The 24,942-nt window shown below is 40.5% G+C and overlaps 1 protein-coding gene across 10 annotated transcripts in view; it reads left to right on the forward strand.

Moving 5' to 3' along the window:
- LOC133577958 (calcium/calmodulin-dependent protein kinase type II subunit gamma-like) overlaps window positions 1-24,942 on the forward strand; it is a 197,705-nt gene that overhangs the window by 65,691 nt on the left and 107,072 nt on the right. For all 10 annotated transcript variants that reach the window (XM_061932144.2, XM_061932148.2, XM_061932150.2 and 7 more), the window contains exons 4-5: window positions 22,491-22,545; window positions 22,692-22,757. In XM_061932144.2, coding sequence (XP_061788128.1) covers window positions 22,491-22,545; window positions 22,692-22,757 — 121 coding nt within the window. The remainder of the gene's footprint in view (window positions 1-22,490; window positions 22,546-22,691; window positions 22,758-24,942) is intronic.

The following is a 24,942-nucleotide window of genomic DNA, read 5'->3' on the forward strand; positions in this document are numbered from 1 at the left end:
GATGGATGGATATATAAGAAATACTTGACTTTCAGTGAATTCTAGCTATATATATATATATATATATATATATATATATATATATATATAAAATAAATACTTGAATTTCAGTGTTCATTTACAAACTACAACTCACAAACACTTTAGAGTTAGGCTCCACCATCAGAATGTGTACTTAAACTTATAAAGATCACATGGATATTATTCAGTGAGTTGATTCACCAAAACTAACCTGTTATACAGGAGGAAAAAGCACACAGGACGTTTCAATTGTTCACAGACTGGTCGCGCTCATCAGAATGACAAGACACTTCCGGTGTGCAGGTGCTAGCATTCAATTGGGAAGAAACGCCCTACTGCCCCCTACTGACCAATGTGAATACTGATAAATGTGTATTGACGGCTCCAAAAACGAATTCAAACCACAAAATAAAATAAATAAATCAACACAAAAATGTGACACATTATGGGTGGGTCACATATGAATGTACAGTAGATGGCAGTATTGTCCTGTTTAAAAGTGTCACAACATTGCTGTTTACGGCAGACGAATTGCTTTACGGTAGACACTGTTGTTGTGTGTTGTCAACATGTCACTCAGGTCCGCCTGAATTTCGGGAGTTTTTTGGGAGAAAGTTTGTCCCGGGAGGTTTTCGGGAGAGACGCTGAATTTCGGGAGTCTCCCGGAAAATCCGGGAGGGTTGGCAAGTATGGACTTTATTATGATGATGGTATATATCTGTATCATGAATCAGTGGACCCCGACTTAAACAAGTTGAAAAACTTATTCGGGTGTTACCATTTAGTGGTCAATTGTATGGAATATGTACTTCACTGTGCAATCTACTAATAAAAGTCTCAATCAAAAAAAAAAACAACAGAATTTTACAGTAAATTTTACAGCATACAAAAAAATGGAATGAAATGCAAAAACGATACCACTGTTTTAGCGGTAAAATTCAAGCAACAGAGCTGCCAGTTTTTGTTTTTGCCATAAAATCTTGTTTTAATGTTTTTTTGGTTTGTTTTTTAATGTTTATTGTCTTACTGTATATGGAAAAAAACAGTACCAAAATTTATTTTACGGTAAAAAACTCAGTCGGCGGAATTTAACCGTAAAATCTTTAGTCAATCTTACAGTCTACAATTTCATTGGTAATTTGTTTTTGAAATCATAAGTCAGGCAGATATTTAAGTACAGTATTTATTTATTTGAACAAAAAATATTTTTGGAATACATAATATAATATTTGGATTTTGATAATACTGAATTTTAGGGTGGGAACTTTACTGCAAACATTTAGGTTGTGTGTTTCACGCTTAAAATGAGAGGTTTCACAATTAAATACTTACTGGCATGTGATCATTAAAAAAACAAGTATCGGATAATATCAGCTTGCATGTAAAGTGTCCGATACAAGCGGTCATGCAGCGTGTTTACTCGTGCAAAGATGGACTGTTAACATTTAAATGTCAGCCAATAAGCACACAAGGTTGGTCTTCTATTTTCGTCAAGTCATTTGCAAAAGGTAAACAGGCTATAGGCTATTAGGGGCTAGCAGCTACACAACAGCTAAGCACATAATAGCGCACAAACTAAACATATGTAATAAGTGTCCTTAATATTGCAGTCTTAAACACGACGTTTGTCAATATAAACAATTATTAAATATTTATAATTGCATATTTTTTTTACACTTACTAAGTCTCCAAGACGAGCGTATTAGAAAGTATAAAGTTTTCGCATCATTGAAAAAAAAAAATTCCATATAGAATTATTTTGACCACCAGGTGTCGCCCAAAAAAAAAAATACCATGCCACTTCAACTTAAAGACAGCATAAGTCCATTCCACATGGTAAATAATAAATAGGTTAGTGTTGGCCTTACCTACCATTGTTCTCTGTCTGACTAATTTCACTTGCTCAAACCTTTTCTAACATTCCGCGCTCCAAAATAATACAAGCATGTATGATTCCTGCTGATAGTGAAGTGAATTATATTTATATAGCGCTTTTCTCTGGTGACTCAAAGCGCTTTACATAGTGAAACCCAATATCTAAGTTACATTTAAACCAGTGTGGGTGGCACTGAGAGCAGGTGGGTAAAGCGTCTTGCCCAAGGACACAACGGCAGTGACTAGGATGGCAGAAGCGGGGATCGAACCTGGAACCCTCAAGTTGCTGGCACGGCCGCTCTACCAACCGAGCTATACCGCCCCTTGGTAGCAGATCAATATCGATATCTGCCAAAACTCAAGTCTCCAATATCAGTAACGTATTGGAAGTGGAAAAAGTTGTATCAGGACACTCCTACCTAAAATCCTGGTCTTTGGCCTGTGTCCCATTGACACATTTTTACTTTGGCCCTTAGGGGCAAAAGGTTTGGGTATTCCTGCTCTGTATGCTTTGTAAAACCCTTCATTGGCCCATAGTAAGTGGATTATAATAAAACACTATTAAGTTGTTTACAAGGTAAATCTGCATTCATGTCTTGGTCTTGTCAATAGCTCCCCTACCTACGGTTGACTTAAGCTACAACCGCTCAGCGCTGTATCGAGACACACACCCTCAAGCGGTTACGTGCTAAAGATTATGATCAAAGAGTAAAGAATAATTCAATTTTGGATATAATTGGAAGAATGTTAGACAATCTGGCGTCGACCCCGTGCTTTGTTCACAAAACCACTGTCCGTGAAGTAGTAGGTCTCGAGCTAGGCCTGGGCCGATCACAAATTTTGCCGAATAATATATTGTCCACAAATAATTGCTGATAAATGATATTGTCAGCATTATTTTGTGACAAATTTAAGCACTAATGTAATCATAATATATACTAATGCAGGCGAGCCACTTTTCAATTGACCAAGTGGAGGGAATCGACCATATATATATATATATATATATATATATATATACATACATACATACATACATACCTACCTACCTACCGTATTTTTCGGACTATAAGTCGCAGTTTTTTTCATAGTTTGGCCGGGCTCCAGTGCGATTTATGTTTTTTTCCTTCTTTATTATGCATTTTCGGCAGGGGCGACTTATACTCCGGTGCGACTTATACTCCGAAAAATACGGTATATATATATTAGGGAGGTCCCGATCCGATATTTGCAAAAAAATGCGTATCGGCAAGGCATGGGAAAATGCCGATCCAGATACAGTTTAAAAAAACTCCGGTCCGTGTTGTCCAACGCACCGATTTAAATAATACATTCCACTTTTCTGCTGCTCCCTAATTTCCGTTACGCATTTTCCAGCACACCTTCAACACATCCACAGGTCTGTGGATGCTCACGCAGTTGCTTTTAGCTGCTGGCATTACACGACAGGCTCTTCTCACTCTTTCCTGTGTCTCCCTCTCACAGACAGCAAGTGCACCTTCTTACACACGTCACATACTGTCACGTCATACGTCACATACGTATACGCCCTCCCCGAGCAGAGAGGTAGCGGCATGGCTAACGTTAGCTGTGATGCTAGCGCAGCTCAAGCGTCCTCTGCGCACGGCAAATCTATGCCACGCACAAAATCAAATAAAAATATAAGCGCATAACAATTTTCGACACACCGACACGACAGAGAAAACAGTTTTCGTCATCATTGTTCAAATATTGTAACGTCTGTCGAGACGCTTATCTCCGTTCGGTGCCACACGTCCACACCATCAAAATGCCGAGGCAAACATTTCCACATCAACACCGTATGAAAAAATTAGTGATTTTTTTAGTTGTGATTTCCTTCTCTGCATGAAAGTTTAAAAGTAGCATATATTAATGCAGTATGAAGAAGAATGTTTTAATGTAGACACATAGAATCATCATACTGCTGTGATTATATGCATCAAGTGTTCATTCAAGGCTAAGGCAAAATATCGAGATATATATCGTGTATCGCAATATGGCCTTAAAATATCGCAATATTAAAAAAAGGCCATATCGCCCAGCCCTAGTTCAATGATGCCATTTCTGTTTGTCATGTATAATTTTGTCTATTTTGTGTTTATCCTTGAATAAACAGGTCAGTTTCTTGTTACCAACCATTGTGTATTATTCAAACTCCCCTAATTCAGCTGGCTAGTTGTTATCAAGAGTTCTAAAACCCTTTTCAACATGATTCTGACAACTAAGTAGGCTAAATAACTTTAAACTTTAATACATGCTCTGATAGGCCAGTATCGGTCGGTATCGGTCAGTATCGGTATCGGATCGGAAGTGCAAAAACAATATCGGTATCGGATCGGAAGTGCAAAAACCTGGATCGGGACATCCCTAATATATATATATATATATATATATATATATAAAACATATGTTTTTGTTAGGTTAAATGTGTTTAAAGATAATACAAGCATGTTTAACACAGATTCCCATCTTTCATGAAGACAAGAATATAAGTTGGTGTATTACCTGATTGTGATGACTTGCATTGATTGGAATCAGACAGTAGTGATGATAACATCCGCATTTTTGAATGGAGAAGAAAAAGCCTCCTCTCTGTCCAATACCACATGAAAGTGGTTTGTTTTTAGCATCTTATTTGTCCAGCTTCCATACTCCTTTTTATACACTTTACAAGAAACTCCGTAGCTTGTGCATGCCAGCTTTCTGAGACTCTTATTTTGTTAGCGCAGGCAGTATGAAGCAGCGCTTTTATTGTGAACACCGGAACTGTGCGGTCGGTCTTTCGAGTTTTGGCGGCAGGTACGGCGCGAGAGTACGTTGAAGTAAAAAGTGTTTCTCGCCCTCCTGTCAGTCATTTTTTCTTAATAATGATCTAGCAGCGGCCAGCGTCATCTCACATGACCCTCGGGTGCCGTGAATGTCAATCAAGTGAGGAAAGTGACGTCTTAGTGAAGATTGATTGCTAATTTTTAGGTCTATTTTTTTTTAATGCCTGGCTGGCGATCGACTGACACACACTCCATCATCGACGTTGGCATTTTTTTCCCATAACTTGAGTTGATTTATTTTGGAAAACCTTGTTACATTGTTTAATGCATCCAGCGGGGCATCACAACAAAATTAGGCATAATAATGTGTTAATTCCACGACTGTATATATGGGTATCGGTTGATATCGGAATCGGTAATTAAGAGTTGGGGAATATCGGATATCGGCAAAAAAGCCATCATCGGACATCTCTAGTTTAAACAAATACAAACGTTGCAAATGTCAGATAAGGGTATGCGATCTAAAAGTTTTATTTCAACGTCATTTGTAGTAGTATTTACACATTTTCTGCAAAGTTTCTTCAACTCTTTAGACAAATTGCAAATCATTATTTTTTTCATTACGATTTTTCTCTTTTCAAGCCCATACCGAAATAGATAACTTCTTGCTTCTCTAATTTTTTTTTTTTTTCTGTAATTTTAGCTTTAACTGTAGTTTGCGCACACCTTTCTGTGCCACTGGCTGCAAGGAAGCATCTTTGTTGGCTTTCAAAACACCGCCATAGCGATGCGGAATGTTTGCAGAACATTTGGTGCAAATAGCAGGTGAAATGTCTTCCTCTGAATTAGTGAAGAAGTCGCACTCGAATGACGCCGTGTTTGTCTACGGCAGGGGTAGGCAACCTTTACCACTCAAAGAGCCATTTTGACCCGTTTCACACATTCAAGAAAACAATGGGAGCCACAAAACTCTTTTTAAATTTAAAATGAAATAACACTGCATACAGTTTTTTTTTTTTTGTGTGCTATGTATAAACCAGACACGCGGCCCGCGAGACGTTATTTCGCGAGTTCTGTATGAATGGCGCTTGACAGCGTCATACTTGCCAACCCTCCCAATTTTTCCAGGAGACTCCCGAAATTTAGGGCAAGTATTCTCTCGAATGTCTGCTGATTTTCACCAAAACGACAATAATAAGGGCCTGCCGTGATGGCACTGTCTTTAGCGCCCTCTACAGGCTGTATAAACAGCGTGCCAGCCCAGTTACATGTTGTATGCGGCTTCTGCAGACACATATAAGTGACTGCAATGCATACTTAGTCAACAGCCATACAGGTTACACTGCGGGTGGCCGTATAAAGAACTTTAACACTGTTACTAATATGCGCCACACTGTGAACCCACACCAAACAAGAATGACAAACACATTTCTGGACAACATCCCCATCGTAACACAACATAACAAATACCCAGAATTCCATGCAGCACTAACTCTTCCGGGCTACATTATACACCCCCGCTATATATATATATATATATATATATATATATATATATATATATATATATATACAGTGGGGCAAAAAAGTATTTAGTCAGCCACCGATTGTGCAAGTTCTCCCACTTAAAATGATGACAGAGGTCTGTAATTTTCATCATAGGTACACTTCAACTGTGAGAGACAGAATGTGGAAAAAAAAATCCAGGAATTCACATTGTAGGATTTTTAAAGAATTTATTTGTAAATTATGGTGGAAAATAAGTATTTGGTCAATAACAAAAATGTAACACAATACTTTATAATATAACCTTTGTTGGCAATAACAGAGGTCAAACGATTACTATAGGTCTTTACCAGGTTTGCACACACAGTAGCTGGTATTTTGGCCCATTCCTCCATGCAGATCTTCTCGAGAGCAGTGATGTTTTGGGGCTGTCGCCGAGCAACACAGACTTTCAACTCCCTCCACAGATTTTCTATGGGGTTGAAGTCTGGAGACTGGCTAGGCCACTCCAGGACTTTCAAATGCTTCTTACGGAGCCACTCCTTCGTTGCCTGGGCGGTGTGTTTGGGATCATTGTCATGCTGGAAGACCCAGCCACGTTTCATCTTCAAAGCTCTCACTGATGGAAGGAGGTTTTGGCTCAAAATCTCACGATACATGGCCCCATTCATTCTATCCTTAACACGGATCAGTCGGCCTGTCCCCTTAGCAGAAAAACAGCCCCAAAGCAGGATGTTTCCACCCCCATGCTTCACAGTAGGTTTGGTGTTCTTGGGATGCAACTCAGTATTCTTCTTCCTCCAAACACGACGAGTTGAGTTTATACCAAAACGTTCTATTTTGGTTTCATCTGACCACATGACATTCTCCCAATCCTCTGCTGTATCATCCATGTGCTCTCTGGCAAACTTCAGACGGGCCTGGACATGCACTGGCTTAAGCAGGGAGACACGTCTGGCACTGCAGGATTTGATTCCCTGTCGGCGTAGTGTGTTACTGATGGTAACCTTTGTTACTTTGGTCCCAGCTCTCAGCAGGTCATTCACAAGGTACCCCCGTGTGGTTCTGGGATTTTTGCTCACCGTTCTCATGATCATTTTGACCCCACGGGATGAGATCTTGCGTGGAGCCCCAGATCGAGGGAGATTATCAGTGGTCTTGTATGTCTTCCATTTTCTGATAATTGCTCCCACAGTTGATTTTTCCACACCAAGCTGCTTGCCTATTGTAGATTCACTCTTCACAGTCTGGTGCAGGTCTACAATTCTTTTCCTGGTGTCCTTCGACAGCTCTTTGGTCTTGGCCATAGTGGAGTTTGGAGTCTGACTGTTTGAGGCTGTGGACAGGTGTCTTTTATACAGATAACGAGTTCAAACAGGTGCCATTAATACAGGTAACGAGTGGAGGACAGAAGAGCTTCTTAAAGAAGAAGTTACAGGTCTGTGAGAGCCAGAGATCTTCCTTGTTTGAAGTGACCAAATACTTATTTTCCACCATAATTTACAAATAAATTATTTAAAAATCCTACAATGTGAATTCCTGGATTTTTTTTCACATTCTGTCTCTCACAGTTGAAGTGTACCTATGATGAAAATTACAGACCTCTGTCATCATTTTAAGTGGGAGAACTTGCACAATCGGTGGCTGACTAAATACTTTTTTGCCCCACTGTATATATATTTATATATAAAATTAGGGCTGCAACAACTAATCGATTAAAATCGATTATAAAAATATTTGGCGATTAATTTAGTCATCGATTCGTTGGATCTATGCTATGCGCATGCGCAGAGGCTCCTTTTTTTTTTTTTTTAATTTTTATTTTTATTTTTTTTTAATTTTTTTTAAATAAACCTTTATTTATAAACTGCAACATTTACAAAATAAGTATGGTGCCAGTATGCTGTTTTTTTCTTCTTCAATAAAATACTGGAAAGGATAGAAATTTAGTTTGTCTCTTTTATCCGATTATTAATCAATTAATGGAAGTAATAATCGACAAATTATTTGACTATAAAATTAGTTGTTAGTTGCAGCCCTTATATATATATATATATATATATATATATATATATATATATATATATATATTGTTGTGATAGAGTGATTGAAGCACATACTTGTTGGTCACAAAAAACATTCATGAAGTTTGGTTCTTTTATGAATTTATTATGGGTCTACTGAACATGTGACCAAATCAATCTGGGTCAAAAGTATACACACAGCAACACACATTATCAATTTTGGTGATGTAGAAAAGTTGCAATCAAATCAAATTAGTTTCATGGCATGGCCTCTTAACTTCATGTTCATTCTGTTCTGTAACATTATGTTCTTTACAAGTGTATGTAAACTTTTGACCGTGTGTGTGTGTGTGTGTGTGTGTGTGTGTGTGTGTGTGTGTGTGTGTGTGTGTGTGTGTGTGTGTGTGTGTGTGTGTGTGTGTGTGTGTGTGTGTGTGTGTGTGTGACAGTACAGGCCAAAAGTTTGGACACACCTTCTCATTTCAATGCATTGTCTTTATTTTGATGAGAGTGCGGAAATACGACCATATCACACCAATTCTCAAATCCCTTCACTGGCTTCCTGTTCCACTCAGGATTGAATACAAAGTCTTCCTACTAACCCACCAGTGCCTCCTTGGAAATGCCCCCCTCACCCCCAAATCCTCCACACAACACCTCCGGTCCGGACAGGCTAACCTCAGAGGACAAAGCTACGAACTATGGGAGACCGGGCTTTCTGCTCTGCCGCTCCCAGTCTGTGGAAGGATCTCCCTGACCACCTGAGGGTACCACAGACTGTGGATGCTTTTAAAAAAGGCTTAAAAAAAAAAAAAAGCCTCTTTTTTTTTGCTATATGCATACTAGTTCTAGCTATTAGGCTGTTCTAGTTTTTATTTATTTTTATCTTTTTTATTATTTTTCTAATACACTGTAGCACTTTGAGGTTGTTTGCTCAATGTAAAGTGCTTTTTACAAATAAAATCTATTATTATTTTTATGACTATTTACTGTGTAGATAGTCACTAAAGGTATCAAAACTACAACGCCTGTGAAGTGAAAACCATTTCAGGTGACTACCTCTTAAAGCTCATGTAGAGAATGCCAAGAGTGCGCAAAGCAGTAATCAGAGCAAAGGGTGGCTATTTTGAAGAAACTAGAATATAAAACGTGTTTTCATTTTTTTTTTTGTTAAGTACGTATCTCCACATGTGTTCATTCATAGTTTTGATGCCTTCAGTGACAATCTACAATGTAAATAGTCATGAAAATAAAGAAAACGCATTGAATGAGAAGGTGTCCAAACATTTGGCCTGTACTGTATATGTATGTGTGTATATGTATGTGTATATTAGAGATGCGCGGATAGGCAATTATTTCATCCGCAACCGCATCAGAAAGTCGTCAACCATCCGCCATCCACCCGTTCTAACATTTAATCAAAACCGCATCCGCCCGCACCCGCCCGTTGTTATATATCTAATATAGACGATGCAAGGCATTAGTGAGGTTATAAAGCTTTTGCCTGTTAAAGAAAGGAGACTGATCCAATGCAGTACAGACATTCAATGCGTGCCACGCTGTCACGGCCCAGACGCACACCAGTGCGCAATCATCTGGGAGCCGCGCTGGGCGCACCTCCAAGCGCGTGGAGGTGCGATCGCCTCAGCTACGGCTCCCGGTGGGGCCCTCTCGGGGGAAGGGGCCTCGGTCCCGGACCCCGGCGAGGCGTCCCTTCTCCGCTCCGTAAAAGTGTCCATCTCTTTTTTTTTTCTTCTTCTGTTGTGGCATATGCAGCAGGTGCCTGCTCGTTTTTCGTATGTGGGTAACAACATTTAACTATGTATATATATTTCCGAATTGGTTTAACTGCCATCCGCCTGAATCTATTTAAAATCTAATTTTTTTTAATTTCAACCGCCCGACCCGACCCGCGGATAAAATCAAATTTTTTTTTTTTTCAACCGCGGATAATCCGCGGATCGGGCGGTTGTGTCCGCAAACCGCGCATCTCTAGTGTATATGTATATAATATTATTAAACTTATTTTTTATTTTTAATGACAAACCTATGGTTTTATTATTGGTTGATGTCAACATTTAGTTTTTTTTCCCCATTGTACTTCTAGCTGTTTTCTCAATTTTTGCTTTTGTTTTTTGTAATGCGTCTCGGGCCAATGACAAAGGAGTCACAAGCCACGGAGGGCCCCTGTGCCGCACTTTGAGCACCCTTGCTGTAGAAGCTATCTGTTTATGGCCACTATAGTTTTAGTACCGTATCGTATTTATTCATAATAAACGCGAGTCAGCTTACGTCGGCGCCGGAAGTAATAAAATTAGCGGGTTTTCCCTTTATGATAAAGGGGGTATAAACGGTGCAAAAAGTTCTTCTTTAGCTTCCGCCTTGTTTCATCCCTTCTGTATATAAATCAACACAACATCCGTACTTTGGAGCAATGTTCACGGACTCTGGTATTTGGCTTTTTAGCTTCCTGTTGTAGTCTAGTGATAATGATGACTGTGGGCTCCGTGACCGACGAGCGGGTGTACCGTATTTTCCGCACCATAAGGCGCCCTGGGTTAAAAGCCGCGCCTTCAATGAACGGCATATTTCAAAACTTTGTCCACCTATAAGCCGCCCGGTGTTGTAAGCCGCATCTAACTGCGCTAAAGGAATGTCAAAAAAACAGTCAGATAGGTCAGTCAAACTTTAATAATATATTAAAAACCAGCGTTCTAACAACTCTGTTCACTCCCAAAATGTACGCAAATGTGCAATCACAAACATACGTATATCAACATGGACAGAGCTGCGTGAAAAAAGCCACCCGGCCTCTTCGCGTAAACTTAAACTTACCTTAACCACTCGCTCATCTTTTCTTCATCCATCCCTTCGAGTTAGCTTTTATGATGACGCCGGCTGGAAAGGTCTCTTTTGGCAAGGTCTTCCTTTTGAATATCACCATGGGTGGAAGTTTCTGGCCATTAGCATGGCAAGCTAGAACCACAGTGAAGGATGACTTCTCATTCCCTGTGGTGCGAATATTCACCGTACGTGCTCCCGTTGTATCCACAGTGCGGTTCACAGGAATATCAGTTGCTGTGAAATAGTAATCCGTGTGCGGATGGAGAGATTGCGTCTTTTCATGAACCGGATCCCTGACGCTTAGTAGGAGCCATTTTGTGGTCTTTACAGATGTAAACACACAAAGGAAATGAAACGTACGGTATATCCGCGCGCTTTTTCTTCTTCTACGCGGGCGGGTGGTTGCTTACAGTAGAAGAAGAAGCGCTTCCTGTTCTATGGGGGCGGGTGCTTACCTTGGCGGTTGCTTGCGTAGAAGAAGAAGCGCTTCCTGTTCTACCGGGAAAAAAGATGGCGGCTGTTTACCGAAGTTGCGAGATCGAAACTTTTTGAAAATGAATCGTAATATTAATCCATATATAAAGCGCACCGGGTTATAAGGCGCACTGTCAGCTTTTGAGTAAATTTGTGGTTTTTAGGTGCGGCTAATAGTGCGGAAAATACGGTAGGCCCGACGGCAGCAAGTCTGGACGGGCCGCTCGCCTTTACGGAACCTTACAGTTTGTGGAAGAGGTGGCAGAACTGCCGGAGGGATGAGGTGTGGACGCATTTCTAATGATGCACGTCCTTATTGCATTGTTGCAGCGCGATGAATTTTGTGCACGTCATGCCATGCGTGTTTGCGAGACAAGCGGGTGAAGTGTGCTCGGGGGGGTTGGAGGACAGCAGCGGGATGAGAGGCTGAAAAGAGAGAGGCGAGGCGTGCGTGCCTGTTGGCGGCCTGTTGGCCACTCTCCAAGTGGGGGTGTCACTAACGTCATATTAATGCATTTTTCCCTAATATTTTTGCGATCGACCGGTAGGGTCCCAAAGATCGACTGGTTCATCGCGATCGAGGCTGTTGGCGACCCCTGCTCTAGTGTACAGAACATAGGTGACCACACTTTTTCAGCAGGCGAGCTACTTTTCAAATGACCAAGTCAAAAGTTGACATACACTTGTAAAGAACATGATGTCATGGCTGGAGATGTCCGATAATGGCTTTTTTGCCGATATTCCGATATTGTCCAACTCTTCATTACCGATTCCAATATCAACCGATACTGATATATACAGTCGTGGAATTAACACATTATTATTAGTGATGTCCGATAATGGCTTTTTGCCGATATCCGATATTGTCCAACTCTTTAATTACCGATACCGATTTCAACCGATATGCAGTCGTGGAATTAACACATTATTATTAGTGATGTCCGATAATGGCTTTTTTGCCGATATTCCGATATTGTCCAACTCTTTAATTACCGATACCGATTTCAACCGATATGCAGTCGTGGAATTAACACATTATTATTAGTGATGTCCGATAATGGCTTTTTGCCGATATCCGATATTGTCCAACTCTTTAATTACCGATACCGATATCAACCGATATGCAGTCGTGGAATTAACACATTATTATTAGTGATGTCCGATAATGGCTTTTTTGCCGATATTCCGATATTGTCCAACTCTTTAATTACCGATACCGATATCAACCGATATGCAGTCGTGGAATTAACACATTATTATTAGTGATGTCCGATAATGGCTTTTTGCCGATATCCGATATTGTCCAACTCTTTAATTACCGATATCAACCGATATGCAGTCGTGGAATTAACACATTATTATTAGTGATGTCCGATAATGGCTTTTTGCCGATATCCGATATTGTCCAACTCTTTAATTACCGATACCGATATGCAGTCGTGGAATTAACACATTATTATTAGTGATGTCCGATAATGGCTTTTTGCCGATTTCCGATATTGTCCAACTCTTTAATTACCGATACCGATATCAACCGATATGCAGTCGTGGAATTAACACATTATTATTAGTGATGTCCGATAATGGCTTTTTGCCGATTTCCGATATTGTCCAACTCTTTAATTACCGATACCGATATCAACCGATATGCAGTCGTGGAATTAACACATTATTATTAGTGATGTCCGATAATGGCTTTTTTGCCGATATTCCGATATTGTCCAACTCTTTAATTACCGATACCGATATCAACCGATATGCAGTCGTGGAATTAACACATTATTATTAGTGATGTCCGATAATGGCTTTTTGCCGATATCCGATATTCCGATATTGTCCAACTCTTTAATTACCGATACCGATATCAACCGATATGCAGTCGTGGAATTAACACATTATTATTAGTGATGTCCGATAATGGCTTTTTGCCGATATCCGATATTGTCCAACTCTTTAATTACCGATACCGATATCAACCGATATGCAGTCGTGGAATTAACACATTATTATTAGTGATATCCGATAATGGCTTTTTGCCGATATCCGATATTGTCCAACTCTTTAATTACCGATACCGATATCAACCGATATGCAGTCGTGGAATCAACACATTATTATTAGTGATGTCCGATAATGGCTTTTTTGCCGATATTCCGATATTGTCCAACTCTTTAATTACCGATACCGATATCAACCGATATGCAGTCGTGGAATTAACACATTATTATTAGTGATGTCCGATAATGGCTTTTTGCCGATATCCGATATTGTCCAACTCTTTAATTACCGATACCGATATCAACCGATATGCAGTCGTGGAATCAACACATTATTATTAGTGATGTCCGATAATGGCTTTTTTGCCGATATTCCGATATTGTCCAACTCTTTAATTACCGATACCGATATCAACCGATATGCAGTCGTGGAATTAACACATTATTATTAGTGATGTCCGATAATGGCTTTTTTGCCGATATTCCGATATTGTCCAACTCTTTAATTACCGATACCGATATCAACCGATATGCAGTCGTGGAATTAACACATTATTATTAGTGATGTCCGATAATGGCTTTTTGCCGATATTGTCCAACTCTTTAATTACCGATACCGATATGCAGTCGTGGAATTAACACATTATTATTAGTGATGTCCGATAATGGCTTTTTGCCGATTTCCGATATTGTCCAACTCTTTAATTACCGATACCGATATCAACCGATATGCAGTCGTGGAATTAACACATTATTATTAGTGATGTCCGATAATGGCTTTTTGCCGATTTCCGATATTGTCCAACTCTTTAATTACCGATACCGATATCAACCGATATGCAGTCGTGGAATTAACACATTATTATTAGTGATGTCCGATAATGGCTTTTTTGCCGATATTCCGATATTGTCCAACTCTTTAATTACCGATACCGATATCAACCGATATGCAGTCGTGGAATTAACACATTATTATTAGTGATGTCCGATAATGGCTTTTTGCCGATATCCGATATTCCGATATTGTCCAACTCTTTAATTACCGATACCGATATCAACCGATATGCAGTCGTGGAATTAACACATTATTATTAGTGATGTCCGATAATGGCTTTTTGCCGATATCCGATATTGTCCAACTCTTTAATTACCGATACCGATATCAACCGATATGCAGTCGTGGAATTAACACATTATTATTAGTGATGTCCGATAATGGCTTTTTGCCGATATCCGATATTGTCCAACTCTTTAATTACCGATACCGATATCAACCGATATGCAGTCGTGGAATCAACACATTATTATTAGTGATGTCCGATAATGGCTTTTTTGCCGATATTCCGATATTGTCCAACTCTTTAATTACCGATACCGATATCAACCGATATGCAGTCGTGGAATTAACACATTATTATTAGTGATGTCCGATAATGGCTTTTTCCCGATATCCGATATTGTCCAACTCTTTAATTACCGATACCGATATCAACCGATATGCAGTCGTGGAATCAACACATTATTATTAGTGATGTCCGATAATGGCTTTTTCCCGATATCCGATATTGTCCAACTCTTTAATTACCGATACCGATATCAACCGATATGCAGTCGTGGAATCAACACATTATTATTAGTGATGTCCGATAATGGCTTTTTTGCCGATATTCCGATATTGTCCAACTCTTTAATTACCGATACCGATATCAACCGATATGCAGTCGTGGAATTAACACATTATTATTAGTGATGTCCGATAATGGCTTTTTTGCCGATATTCCGATATTGTCCAACTCTTTAATTACCGATACCGATATCAACCGATATGCAGTCGTGGAATTAACACATTATTATTAGTGATGTCCGATAATGGCTTTTTGCCGATATCCGATATTGTCCAACTCTTTAATTACCGATACCGATAAGCAGTCGTGGAATTAACACATTATTATTAGTGATGTCCGATAATGGCTTTTTGCCGATTTCCGATATTGTCCAACTCTTTAATTACCGATACCGATATCAACCGATATATGCAGTCGTGGAATTAACACATTATTATGCCTAATTTGGACAACCAGGTATGGTGAAGATAAGGTACTTTTTTTTTTTAATTAATAAAATAAGATAAATAAATTAAAAACATTTTCTTGAACAAAAAAGAAAGTAAAACAATATAAAAACAGTTACATAGAAACTAGTAATTAATGAAAATGAGTAAACTTAAGTGTTAAAGGTTAGTACTATTAGTGGACCAGCAGCACGTACAATCATGTGTGCTTACGGACTGTATCCCTTGCAGACTGTATTGATATATATTGATATATAATGTAGGAACCAGAATATTAATAACAGAAAGAAACAACCCTTTTGTGTGAATGAGTGTAAATGGGGGAGGGAGGTTTTTTGGGTTGGTGCCCCCTCCAAAAAAAACAAAAAACGATACCGATAATAAAAAAACCAATACAGATAATTTCCGATATTACATTTTAACGCATTTATCGGCCGATAATATCGGCAGGCCGATATTATCAGACATCTCTAATTATTATGCCTAATTTTGTTGTGATGCCCTGCTGGATGCATTAAACAATGTAACTTTACCATGAATTGACCCCGACTTAAACAAGTGTAAAAACTTATTGGGGTGTTACCATTTAGTGGTCAATTGTACGGAATATGTACTGTACTGTGCAATCTACTAATACAAGTTTCAATCAATAAATCAAAAACAAGGTTTTCCAAAATAAGAGAACAACTTCAACTCCAGTTATGGGAAAAAAGTGCCAACATGGCACTGCCATATTTACTATTGAAGTCACAAAGTACATTATTTTTTTTAACATGCCTCAAAATAGCAGCTTGGAATTTGGGACATGCTCTCCCTGAGATAATCCTGATACCCACTACAACTATGGGAAATAATATACTTTGACTTTCACAAAGTGCATTATTTTTTTTATTTTTTTTAAACATGCCTCATAACAACAGCTACAAAAACAATGAAGGTACACAGCTTCAGTCCAGAGTATACTAGAGCACACTTGCCAACCTTGAAACCTCCGAATTTGGGAGATGGGGGTGTATATTGTAGCGTCCCGGAAGAGTTAGTGCTGCAAGGGATTCTGGGTATTTGTTCTGTTGTGTTTATGTTGTGTTACGGTGCGGATGTTCTCCCGAAATGTGTTTGTCATTCTTGTTTGGTGTGGGTTCACAGTGTGGCGCATATTTGTAGCAGTGTTAAACTTGTTTATACGGCCACCCTCAGTGTGACCTGTATGGCTGTTGATCAAGTATGCCTTGCATTTACTTGTGTGTGTAAAAGCCGCATATATTATGTGACTGGGCCGGCACGCTGTTTGTATGGAGGAAAAGCGGACGTGACGACAGGTTGTAGAGGACGCTAAAGGCAGTGCCTTTAAGGCACGCCCCCAATATTGTTGTCCGGGTGGAAATCGGGAGAATGGTTGCCCCGGGAGATTTTCGGGAGGGGCACTGAAATTCGGGAGTCTCCCAGGAAAATCGGGAGGTTGAAACCGATACCGATAATTTCCAATATTACATTTTAAAGCATTTATCGGCTGATAATATCGGCAGCTGATATTATCGGACATCTCTAGTCATGGCTGGCTTGAGTTTCCAATCATTTCTACAACTCTTATTTTGTTTGTGATAGAGTGATTGGAGCACATACTTGTTGGTCACAAAAAAACATTCATGAAGTTTGCTTCTTTTATGAATTTATTATGGGTCTACTGAAAATGTGAGCAAATATTCTGGGTCAAAAGTATACATACAGCAATGTTGATATTTGCTCACATGTCCCTTGGCAAGTTTCACTGCAATAAGGCGCTTTTGGTAGCCATCCACAAGCTTCTGCTTGAATTTTTGACCACTCCTCTTGACAAAATTGGTGCAGTTCAGCTAAATGTGTTGGTTTTCTGACATGGACTTGTTTCTTCAGCATTGTCCACACGTTTAAGTCAGGACTTTGGGAAGGCCATTCTAAAACCTTCATTCTAGCCTGATTTAGCCTTTCCTTTACCACTTTTGACGTGTGTTTGGGGTCATTGTCCTGTTGGAACACCCAACTGCGCCCAAGACCCAACCTCCGGGTTGTCCTGAAGAATTTGGAGGTAATCCTCCTTTTTCATTGTCCCATTTACTCTCTGTAAAAGCACCAGTTCCATTGGCAGCAAAACAGGCCCAGAGCATGAATTGATTAACGTGGACCATGACTTAAACAAGTTGAAAAACTTATTGGGGTGTTACCATTTAGTGGTCACTTGTACGGAATATGTATTGTACTGTGCAATCTATTAATAAAAATGTCAATCAATCAATCAAATCATAATACTACCACCACCATGCTTGACAGTAGGAATAGTGTTCCTGGGATTAAAGGCCTCACCTTTTCTCCTCCAAACATATTGCTGGGTACTGTGGCCAAACAGCCCAATTTTTGTTTCATCTGACATCACATGGACAAAGATAAGACCTTTTGTAGGAAAGTTCTGTGGTGAGATGAAACATAAATTGAGCTGTTTGGCCACAATAAATGTAAACGTGTGTGTGTGTATGTGTTTAATTATAATACAAGCATGTTTAACACATATACATTCCTTTCTTTCATGTAGACCAGAATGTAAGTTGTTGTATTACCGGTTTCTGATGACTTACAATGATTGAAATCAGAAAGGATTCACAGTAGTACTAGTAACTTTCACATTTTTGAATGGAGGAGGGGGAAAAAAGTCCTCCTTTCTGTCCAATACCACATGAAAGTGGTTGGTTTTTTTTGGCATCTTATTTGTCCAGCTTTCATATTTGGTTTTATACACATTACAAGAAATATATTGACGGCAAACTCCGTGTCTTGCTGGCTTTCTGACTCTTATTTTGTCAGCGCAGGCAGGACGGAGCAGCGCTTTTATTGTGAAGACAGGAACTGTGCGGTCAGTCTTTAGACTTTTGACAGCAGGTTCGGTGCGAAAGTCTGTCGAAAATAAAAAGTGTTTCTCGCCTTGTTGACGGTTGTTTTTTAATTCATATTAAGTCATGTCAATGTCAATCAAGTGACAAAAGTTACGTCTTGGTGAGGGTTGACGATCTTTAGGGGAATTTAGGTATTTCACCATCTACGGTCCGTGATCTCATCAAAAGGTTCAGAGAATCTGGAGAAATCACTACACGTAAGCAGCAAGGCTGAAAACCAACATTGAGTGCCTGTGACCTTCGATCCCTCAGGCGGTACTTCATCAAAAAGTGACATCATTGTGTAAAGCAGGGGTGCTCATTACGTCGATCGCGAGCTACCGGTCGATCGTGGAGGGTGTGTGTCAGTCGATCACCAGCCAGGCATTAAAAAAATAGTCCTAAAAATGAGCGATCATTAATCTTCACGATGACGTCACTTTCGTCACTTGATTGACATTCACGGCACCCGAGGGTCTTCTGAGATGACGCTGGCTGCTGCCAGCTCATTAAAATTACCGACAGGAAGGCGAGAAACACTTTTTATTCCAACAGACTCTGGCGCTGTACCTGTCGTCAAAACTCCAAAGACCGACTGCACAGTTGCACAATAAAAGCTCTGCTTCATCCTGCCTGCGCTACCAAAATAAGAGTCTCAGAAAGCTGGCGTGCACAAGCTAGCAAGCTACGGAGTTTGCCGACAATGTATTTCTTGTAAAGTGTATACAAAGGAGTACGGAAGCTGGACAAATAAGATGCCAAAAACCAACCACTTTCATGTGGTATTGGACAGAAAGGAGGACTTTTTTCTCCTCCATTCGACAATGCGGACCTTATCATCACCACTGTCTGATTCCAATCAATGCAAGTCATCAGAATTGATTGATAGATTGATATATTTTTTATTTCAAATATGCATAAAAACAAGAGCAAACCTGATCCAATACAGTGCTATAGCCTTAACAGACATTATAACAAAATGAAAACAATGGAAAAGAAAAAACAAAAACAAATGAGCATTGGACTTTCTTTTTCTCTTTTTTTTTTACATATTTGAAAAGGAGTGAGAAGAAGTTTACACTTATTTAATCCCACCCCTTTTCTTTAAATCATAAATTACTCTGAGTTAGAACTACCTGTTCACTCAATGTACAAACTTAATGAACTTGTATATACATAAATTATAGATATATACATACATATGCACACTACACACATACATAGCCACACCATTACCACTAGTGATCATGGAAATGGTATCATGCCACCACAGCAACACCACTGCCTCAATGGGCAGCCCCACACTCTTCTGTAACATAAACAAGCCAATATCAAAGCCCTTCTTCATCTCTGTACCTCTGGAATACCATGTACCTATACTTCTTTTTAAACTGGTTTATGTTTGGACATTGCTTTAACTCCACATTCAAACCATTCCATAATTTCACTCCACAAATTGAAATACAAAAACTTTTAATGGTCGTTCTATAACTAAGCATTTTGAAATTTAAATCAGGTAATACACCAACTTATATTCTTGTCTTCATGAAAGAAAGGAATCTATATGTGTTAAACATGCTTGTATTATCTTTAAACACCTTTAACTTGTTAACAATATTAACTATGTGTTAAACATTCTTGTATTATCATTAAACACCTTTAATTTATTAACAATATTCACTATATGTGTTAAACATACTTGTATTATCATTAAACACCTTTAACTTGTTAACAAAAACATATGTTACATAAATAAGTAAATATAAATTATACATATGAATGTGGTAGATCCCCACGACTTAATCAATTGAAAAGTAGCTCGCCTGCAGAAAAAGTGTGAGCACCCCTGGTGTAAAGGATATCACCCAATGGGCTCAGGAACACTTGAGAAAACCACTGTCAGTAACGACAGTTCGTCGCTACATCTGTAAGTGGAAGTTAAAACTCTACTATACAAAGCGAAAGCCATTTATCAACAACACCCAGAAACGTTGCAGGGTTCGCTGGGCCCGAGCTCATCTAAGATGGACTGATACAAAGTGGAAAAGTGTTCTGTGGTCTGACGAGTCCACATTTCAAATAGTTTTTGGAAACTGTGGCCGTCGTGTCCTCCTGATTAAAGAGGAAAAGAACCATCCGGATTGTTATAGGCGCAAAGTTGAAAAGCCAGCATCATCCATTCAATTCTAAGTTAATGATTATTTACAAAATAAAATTAAGTTTCTCAGTTGGAACATTAAATATCTTGTCTTTTTGCAGTCTACTCAATTGAATATAAGTTGAAAAGGATTATCAAATCATTGTATTCTGTTTTTATTTACCATTTACACAACGTGACAACTTCACTGGTTTTGGGTTTTGTATATAAAACGTCTGTAGTGTGGCTTTTCTGGGACATTAATCATTTTTAAAGAGTAGGAATGCTGAAACTAGTAAAAGTAACTTTTTTTGAAGTTTGAAGGATTTTCAAAGTTGATTACTTAACAGTGCAACACGTGGGCATGTGTAGACATTAGAGATGCGCGGTTTGCGGGCACAACCGCGGAGTCCGCAGATTATCCGCGGATCGGGCGCATGAAATTAAAAAAAATTAGATTTTATCCGCGGGTCGGGTCGGGTCGGGCGGTTGAAATAAAAAAAAATTAGATTTTAAATAGATTCAGGCGGGTGGCAGTTAAACCAATTGGGAAATATATATACATAGTTAAATGTTGTTACCCACATACGAAAAACGAGCAGGCACCTGCTGCATATGCCACAACAGAAGAAAGAAAAAGAAAAGAGATGGACACTTTTACGGAGCGGAGAAGGGACGCCTCGCCGGGGTCCGGGACCGAGGCCCCTTCCCCCGAGAGGGCCCCACCGGGAGCCGTAGCTGAGGCGATCCGCGAGAAGGGCCCGACGCACGTCCAGGGTCACCACCGCGCCCACCGCACCGACACCCCGCCTCGTCCGCCTTCGCCGCGGCCGGCGTCACGCGCAGCAGGTAAGCAGCTTACCTGCCCGCCACCCCCGTGGCCGGGGGCTCGTAACAGGGGTCACTCCGCGCGCTCCGCCCGCGCAGCTTACCTGCCCGCCACCCCTGTTGCCGGGGGCGCGTAACAGGGGTCACTCCGCGCACAGTGCGCTCACGAAAGGGGTGGGGCTCACCCTGGTTGATATAGACAGCAGGACGGTGGCCATGGACGTCGGAACCCGCTAAGGAGTGTGTAACAACCCACCTGCCGAATCAACTAGCCCTGAAAATGGATGGCGCTGGAGCGTCGGGCCCATACCCGGCCGTCGCCGGCAGCGAGACGCGCTTGGAGGTGCGCTCAGCGCGGCTCCCATATGATTGCGCACTGGTGTGCGTCTGGGTCGTGACAGCGTGGCACGCGAATGTCTGTGCTGCATTGGATCAGTCTCCTTTCTTTAACAGGCAAAAGCTTTATAACCTCACTAATGCCTTGCATCGTCTATATTAGATATATAACAACGGGCGGGTGCGGGCGGGTGCGGTTCTGATCAAATGTTACATCGGGTGGATGGCGGATGGTTGACGACTTTCTGATGCGGTTGCGGATGAAATAATTGCCTATCCGCGCATCTCTAGTAGACATGTACTGGACATTTCTATGATGAATGGTCGATCGCTAATTTTTAGATCTATTTTATTAATGCCTGGCTGGCATTGGACTGACACCCTTTGCGATCGACATAATGGGCACCCCTGGTATAGAACATGGATGGATTACAGCGCCCCTGCTGGTGCAGCCGAGTACTGCACTACCTTTCATCAGTTGCTACAAGACAAGATTAATCCCACGATCAATTCCACACACACGACATTCACCACCATCAGTTTATTATTATGGGTATGCCTTACCTTTTGTGTATTGATGGTTGCATTTTGTTCCACATTAACAGCGCTTCTGCTCTGTATTAATTGGAATTTGTGTGAACCCGCCCCATTGGTCTCACTGCTCACCTTCTCCTTCTCTGTTTAGTGCGACTGCATGACAGCATTTCAGAGGAAGGATTTCATTACCTCGTCTTTGACCTGTGAGTATATTGCGAACACGTGCACACTCCAACACACACACACACACAGATAGGGGTTGACATTTTGTCCATGTGTGCATGCCTGCAGCTTGTTTGTGTATGCTAAGCACACTCTCTCTCCCCCCCCCTCCCCCCCGCCGTCCCAGGGTGACAGGCGGAGAGCTTTTTGAAGACATCGTAGCCAGAGAGTACTACAGCGAGGCCGACGCCAGGTGAGCGCTTCATCAATGGCGTCATTTATATTTCATGCGCCGCTCTCGTTTATGGCCTTGTAAATTAAACGTTGGCGTTCGCCGTGACAAACGAGGCGTCGCCCCTGCTCCCGCGTGCCGGGACCGCCTCGATTTGAAGTTTTCTTCCACTTTTCCTGATATTTTCCTCGACACGGTGACATTCAACCCTTGTGTAATGTTCGTATTGTTGTTACTCAGCCAGCGTTTGTGGGTCTGATGGACCCGTTGCATTTTGTGGCTTTTAATGCCTCACAAACACTTTGATGTTAAAATACTGAACAGATGTTTATTGGGATAAGGTAAACATCTGTTCAGTATTTTATAGGGGTGTAACGGTACACAAACATTTCGGTTCGGTACGTACCTCGGTTTAGAGGTCACGGTTCGGTTCATTTTTGGTACAGTATCAATCAATCAATCAATGTTTATTTATATAACAAGTGTCTCAAAGGGCTGCACAAGCCACAACGATATCCTCGGTACAGAGCCCACATCAGGGCAAGGAAAAACTCACCCCAGTGGGACGTCGATGTGAATGACTATGAGAAGCCTTGGAGAGGACCGCATATGTGGGTAACCCCCCCCCCCCTACCCCCCCCCCCCCCCCCCCTCCTCTAGGGGAGACCGAATGCAATGGATGTCGAGTGGGTCTGACATAATATTGTGAGAGTCCAGTCCATAGTGGATCCAACATAATCGTGAGAGTCCAGTCCATAGTGGATCTAACATAATAGTGAGAGTCCAGTCCATAGTGGATCTAACATATTAGTGTGAGAGTCCAGTCCATAGTGGATCTAACATAATAGTGAGAGTCCAGTCCACAGTGGATCTAACATAATAGTGAGAGTCCAGTCCATAGTAGATCAAACATAAGAGTGAGAGTCCAGTCCATAGTGGATCTAACATAATAGTGTGAGAGTCCAGTCCATAGTGGATCTAACATAACAGTGAGAGTCCAGTCCATAGTGGATCTAACATAATAGTGAGAGTCCAGTCCATAGTGGATCTAACATAATAGTGTGAGAGTCCAGTCCATAGTGGATCTAACATATCAGTGAGAGTCCAGTCCATAGTGGATCTAACATAATAGTGAGAGTCCAGTCCATAGTGGATCTAACATAATAGTGAGAGTCCAGTCCATAGTGGATCTAACATAATAGTGTGAGAGTCCAGTCCATAGTGGATCTAACATAATAGTGGGAGTCCAGTCCATAGTGGATCTAACATAATAGTGTGAGAGTCCAGTCCATAGTGGATCTAACATAATAGTGAGAGTCCAGTCCATAGTGGATCTAACATAGTAGTGAGAGTCCAGTCCATAGTGGATCTAACATAGTAGTGAGAGTCCAGGCATAGTGGATCTAACATAATAGTGAGAGTCCAGTCCATAGTGGACCTAACATAATAGTGAGAGACCAGTCCATAGTGGATCTAACATAATAGTGAGAGTCCAGTCCATAGTGGATCTAACATAATAGTGAGAGTCCAGTCCATAGTGGATCTAACATAATAGTGAGAGTCCAGTCCATAGTGGATCTAACATAATAGTGAGAGTCCAGTCCATAGTAGATCAAACATAATAGTGGGAGTCCAGTCCATAGTGGATCTAACATAATAGTGTGAGAGTCCAGTCCATAGTGGATCTAACATAATAGTGAGAGTCCAGTCCATAGTGGATCTAACATAATAGTGAGAGTCCAGTCCATAGCAGATCTAACATAATAGTGAGAGTCCAGTCCATAGTGGATCTAACATAATAGTGTGAGAGTCCAGTCCATAGTGGATCTAACATAATAGTGAGAGTCCAGTCCATAGTAGATCTAACATAATAGTGAGAGTCCAGTCCATAGTGGATCTAACATAATAGTGTGAGAGTCCAGTCCATAGTGGATCTAACATAATAGTGAGAGTCCAGTCCATAGTGGACCTAACATAATAGTGAGAGTACAGTCCATAGTGGATCTAACATAGTAGTGAGAGTCCAGTCCATAGTGGATCTAACATAATAGTGAGAGTCCAGTCCATAGTGGATCCAACATAGTAGTGAGAGTCCAGTCCATAGTGGATCTAACATAATAGTGAGAGTCCAGTCCATAGTGGATCTAACATAATAGTGAGAGTCCAGTCCATAGTGGATCTAGCATAATAGTGAGAGTACAGTCCA

This window comes from Nerophis lumbriciformis, linkage group LG39, assembly GCF_033978685.3.
Source record: "Nerophis lumbriciformis linkage group LG39, RoL_Nlum_v2.1, whole genome shotgun sequence".
In the NCBI taxonomy this organism is placed as follows: Eukaryota; Metazoa; Chordata; class Actinopteri; order Syngnathiformes; family Syngnathidae; genus Nerophis; species Nerophis lumbriciformis.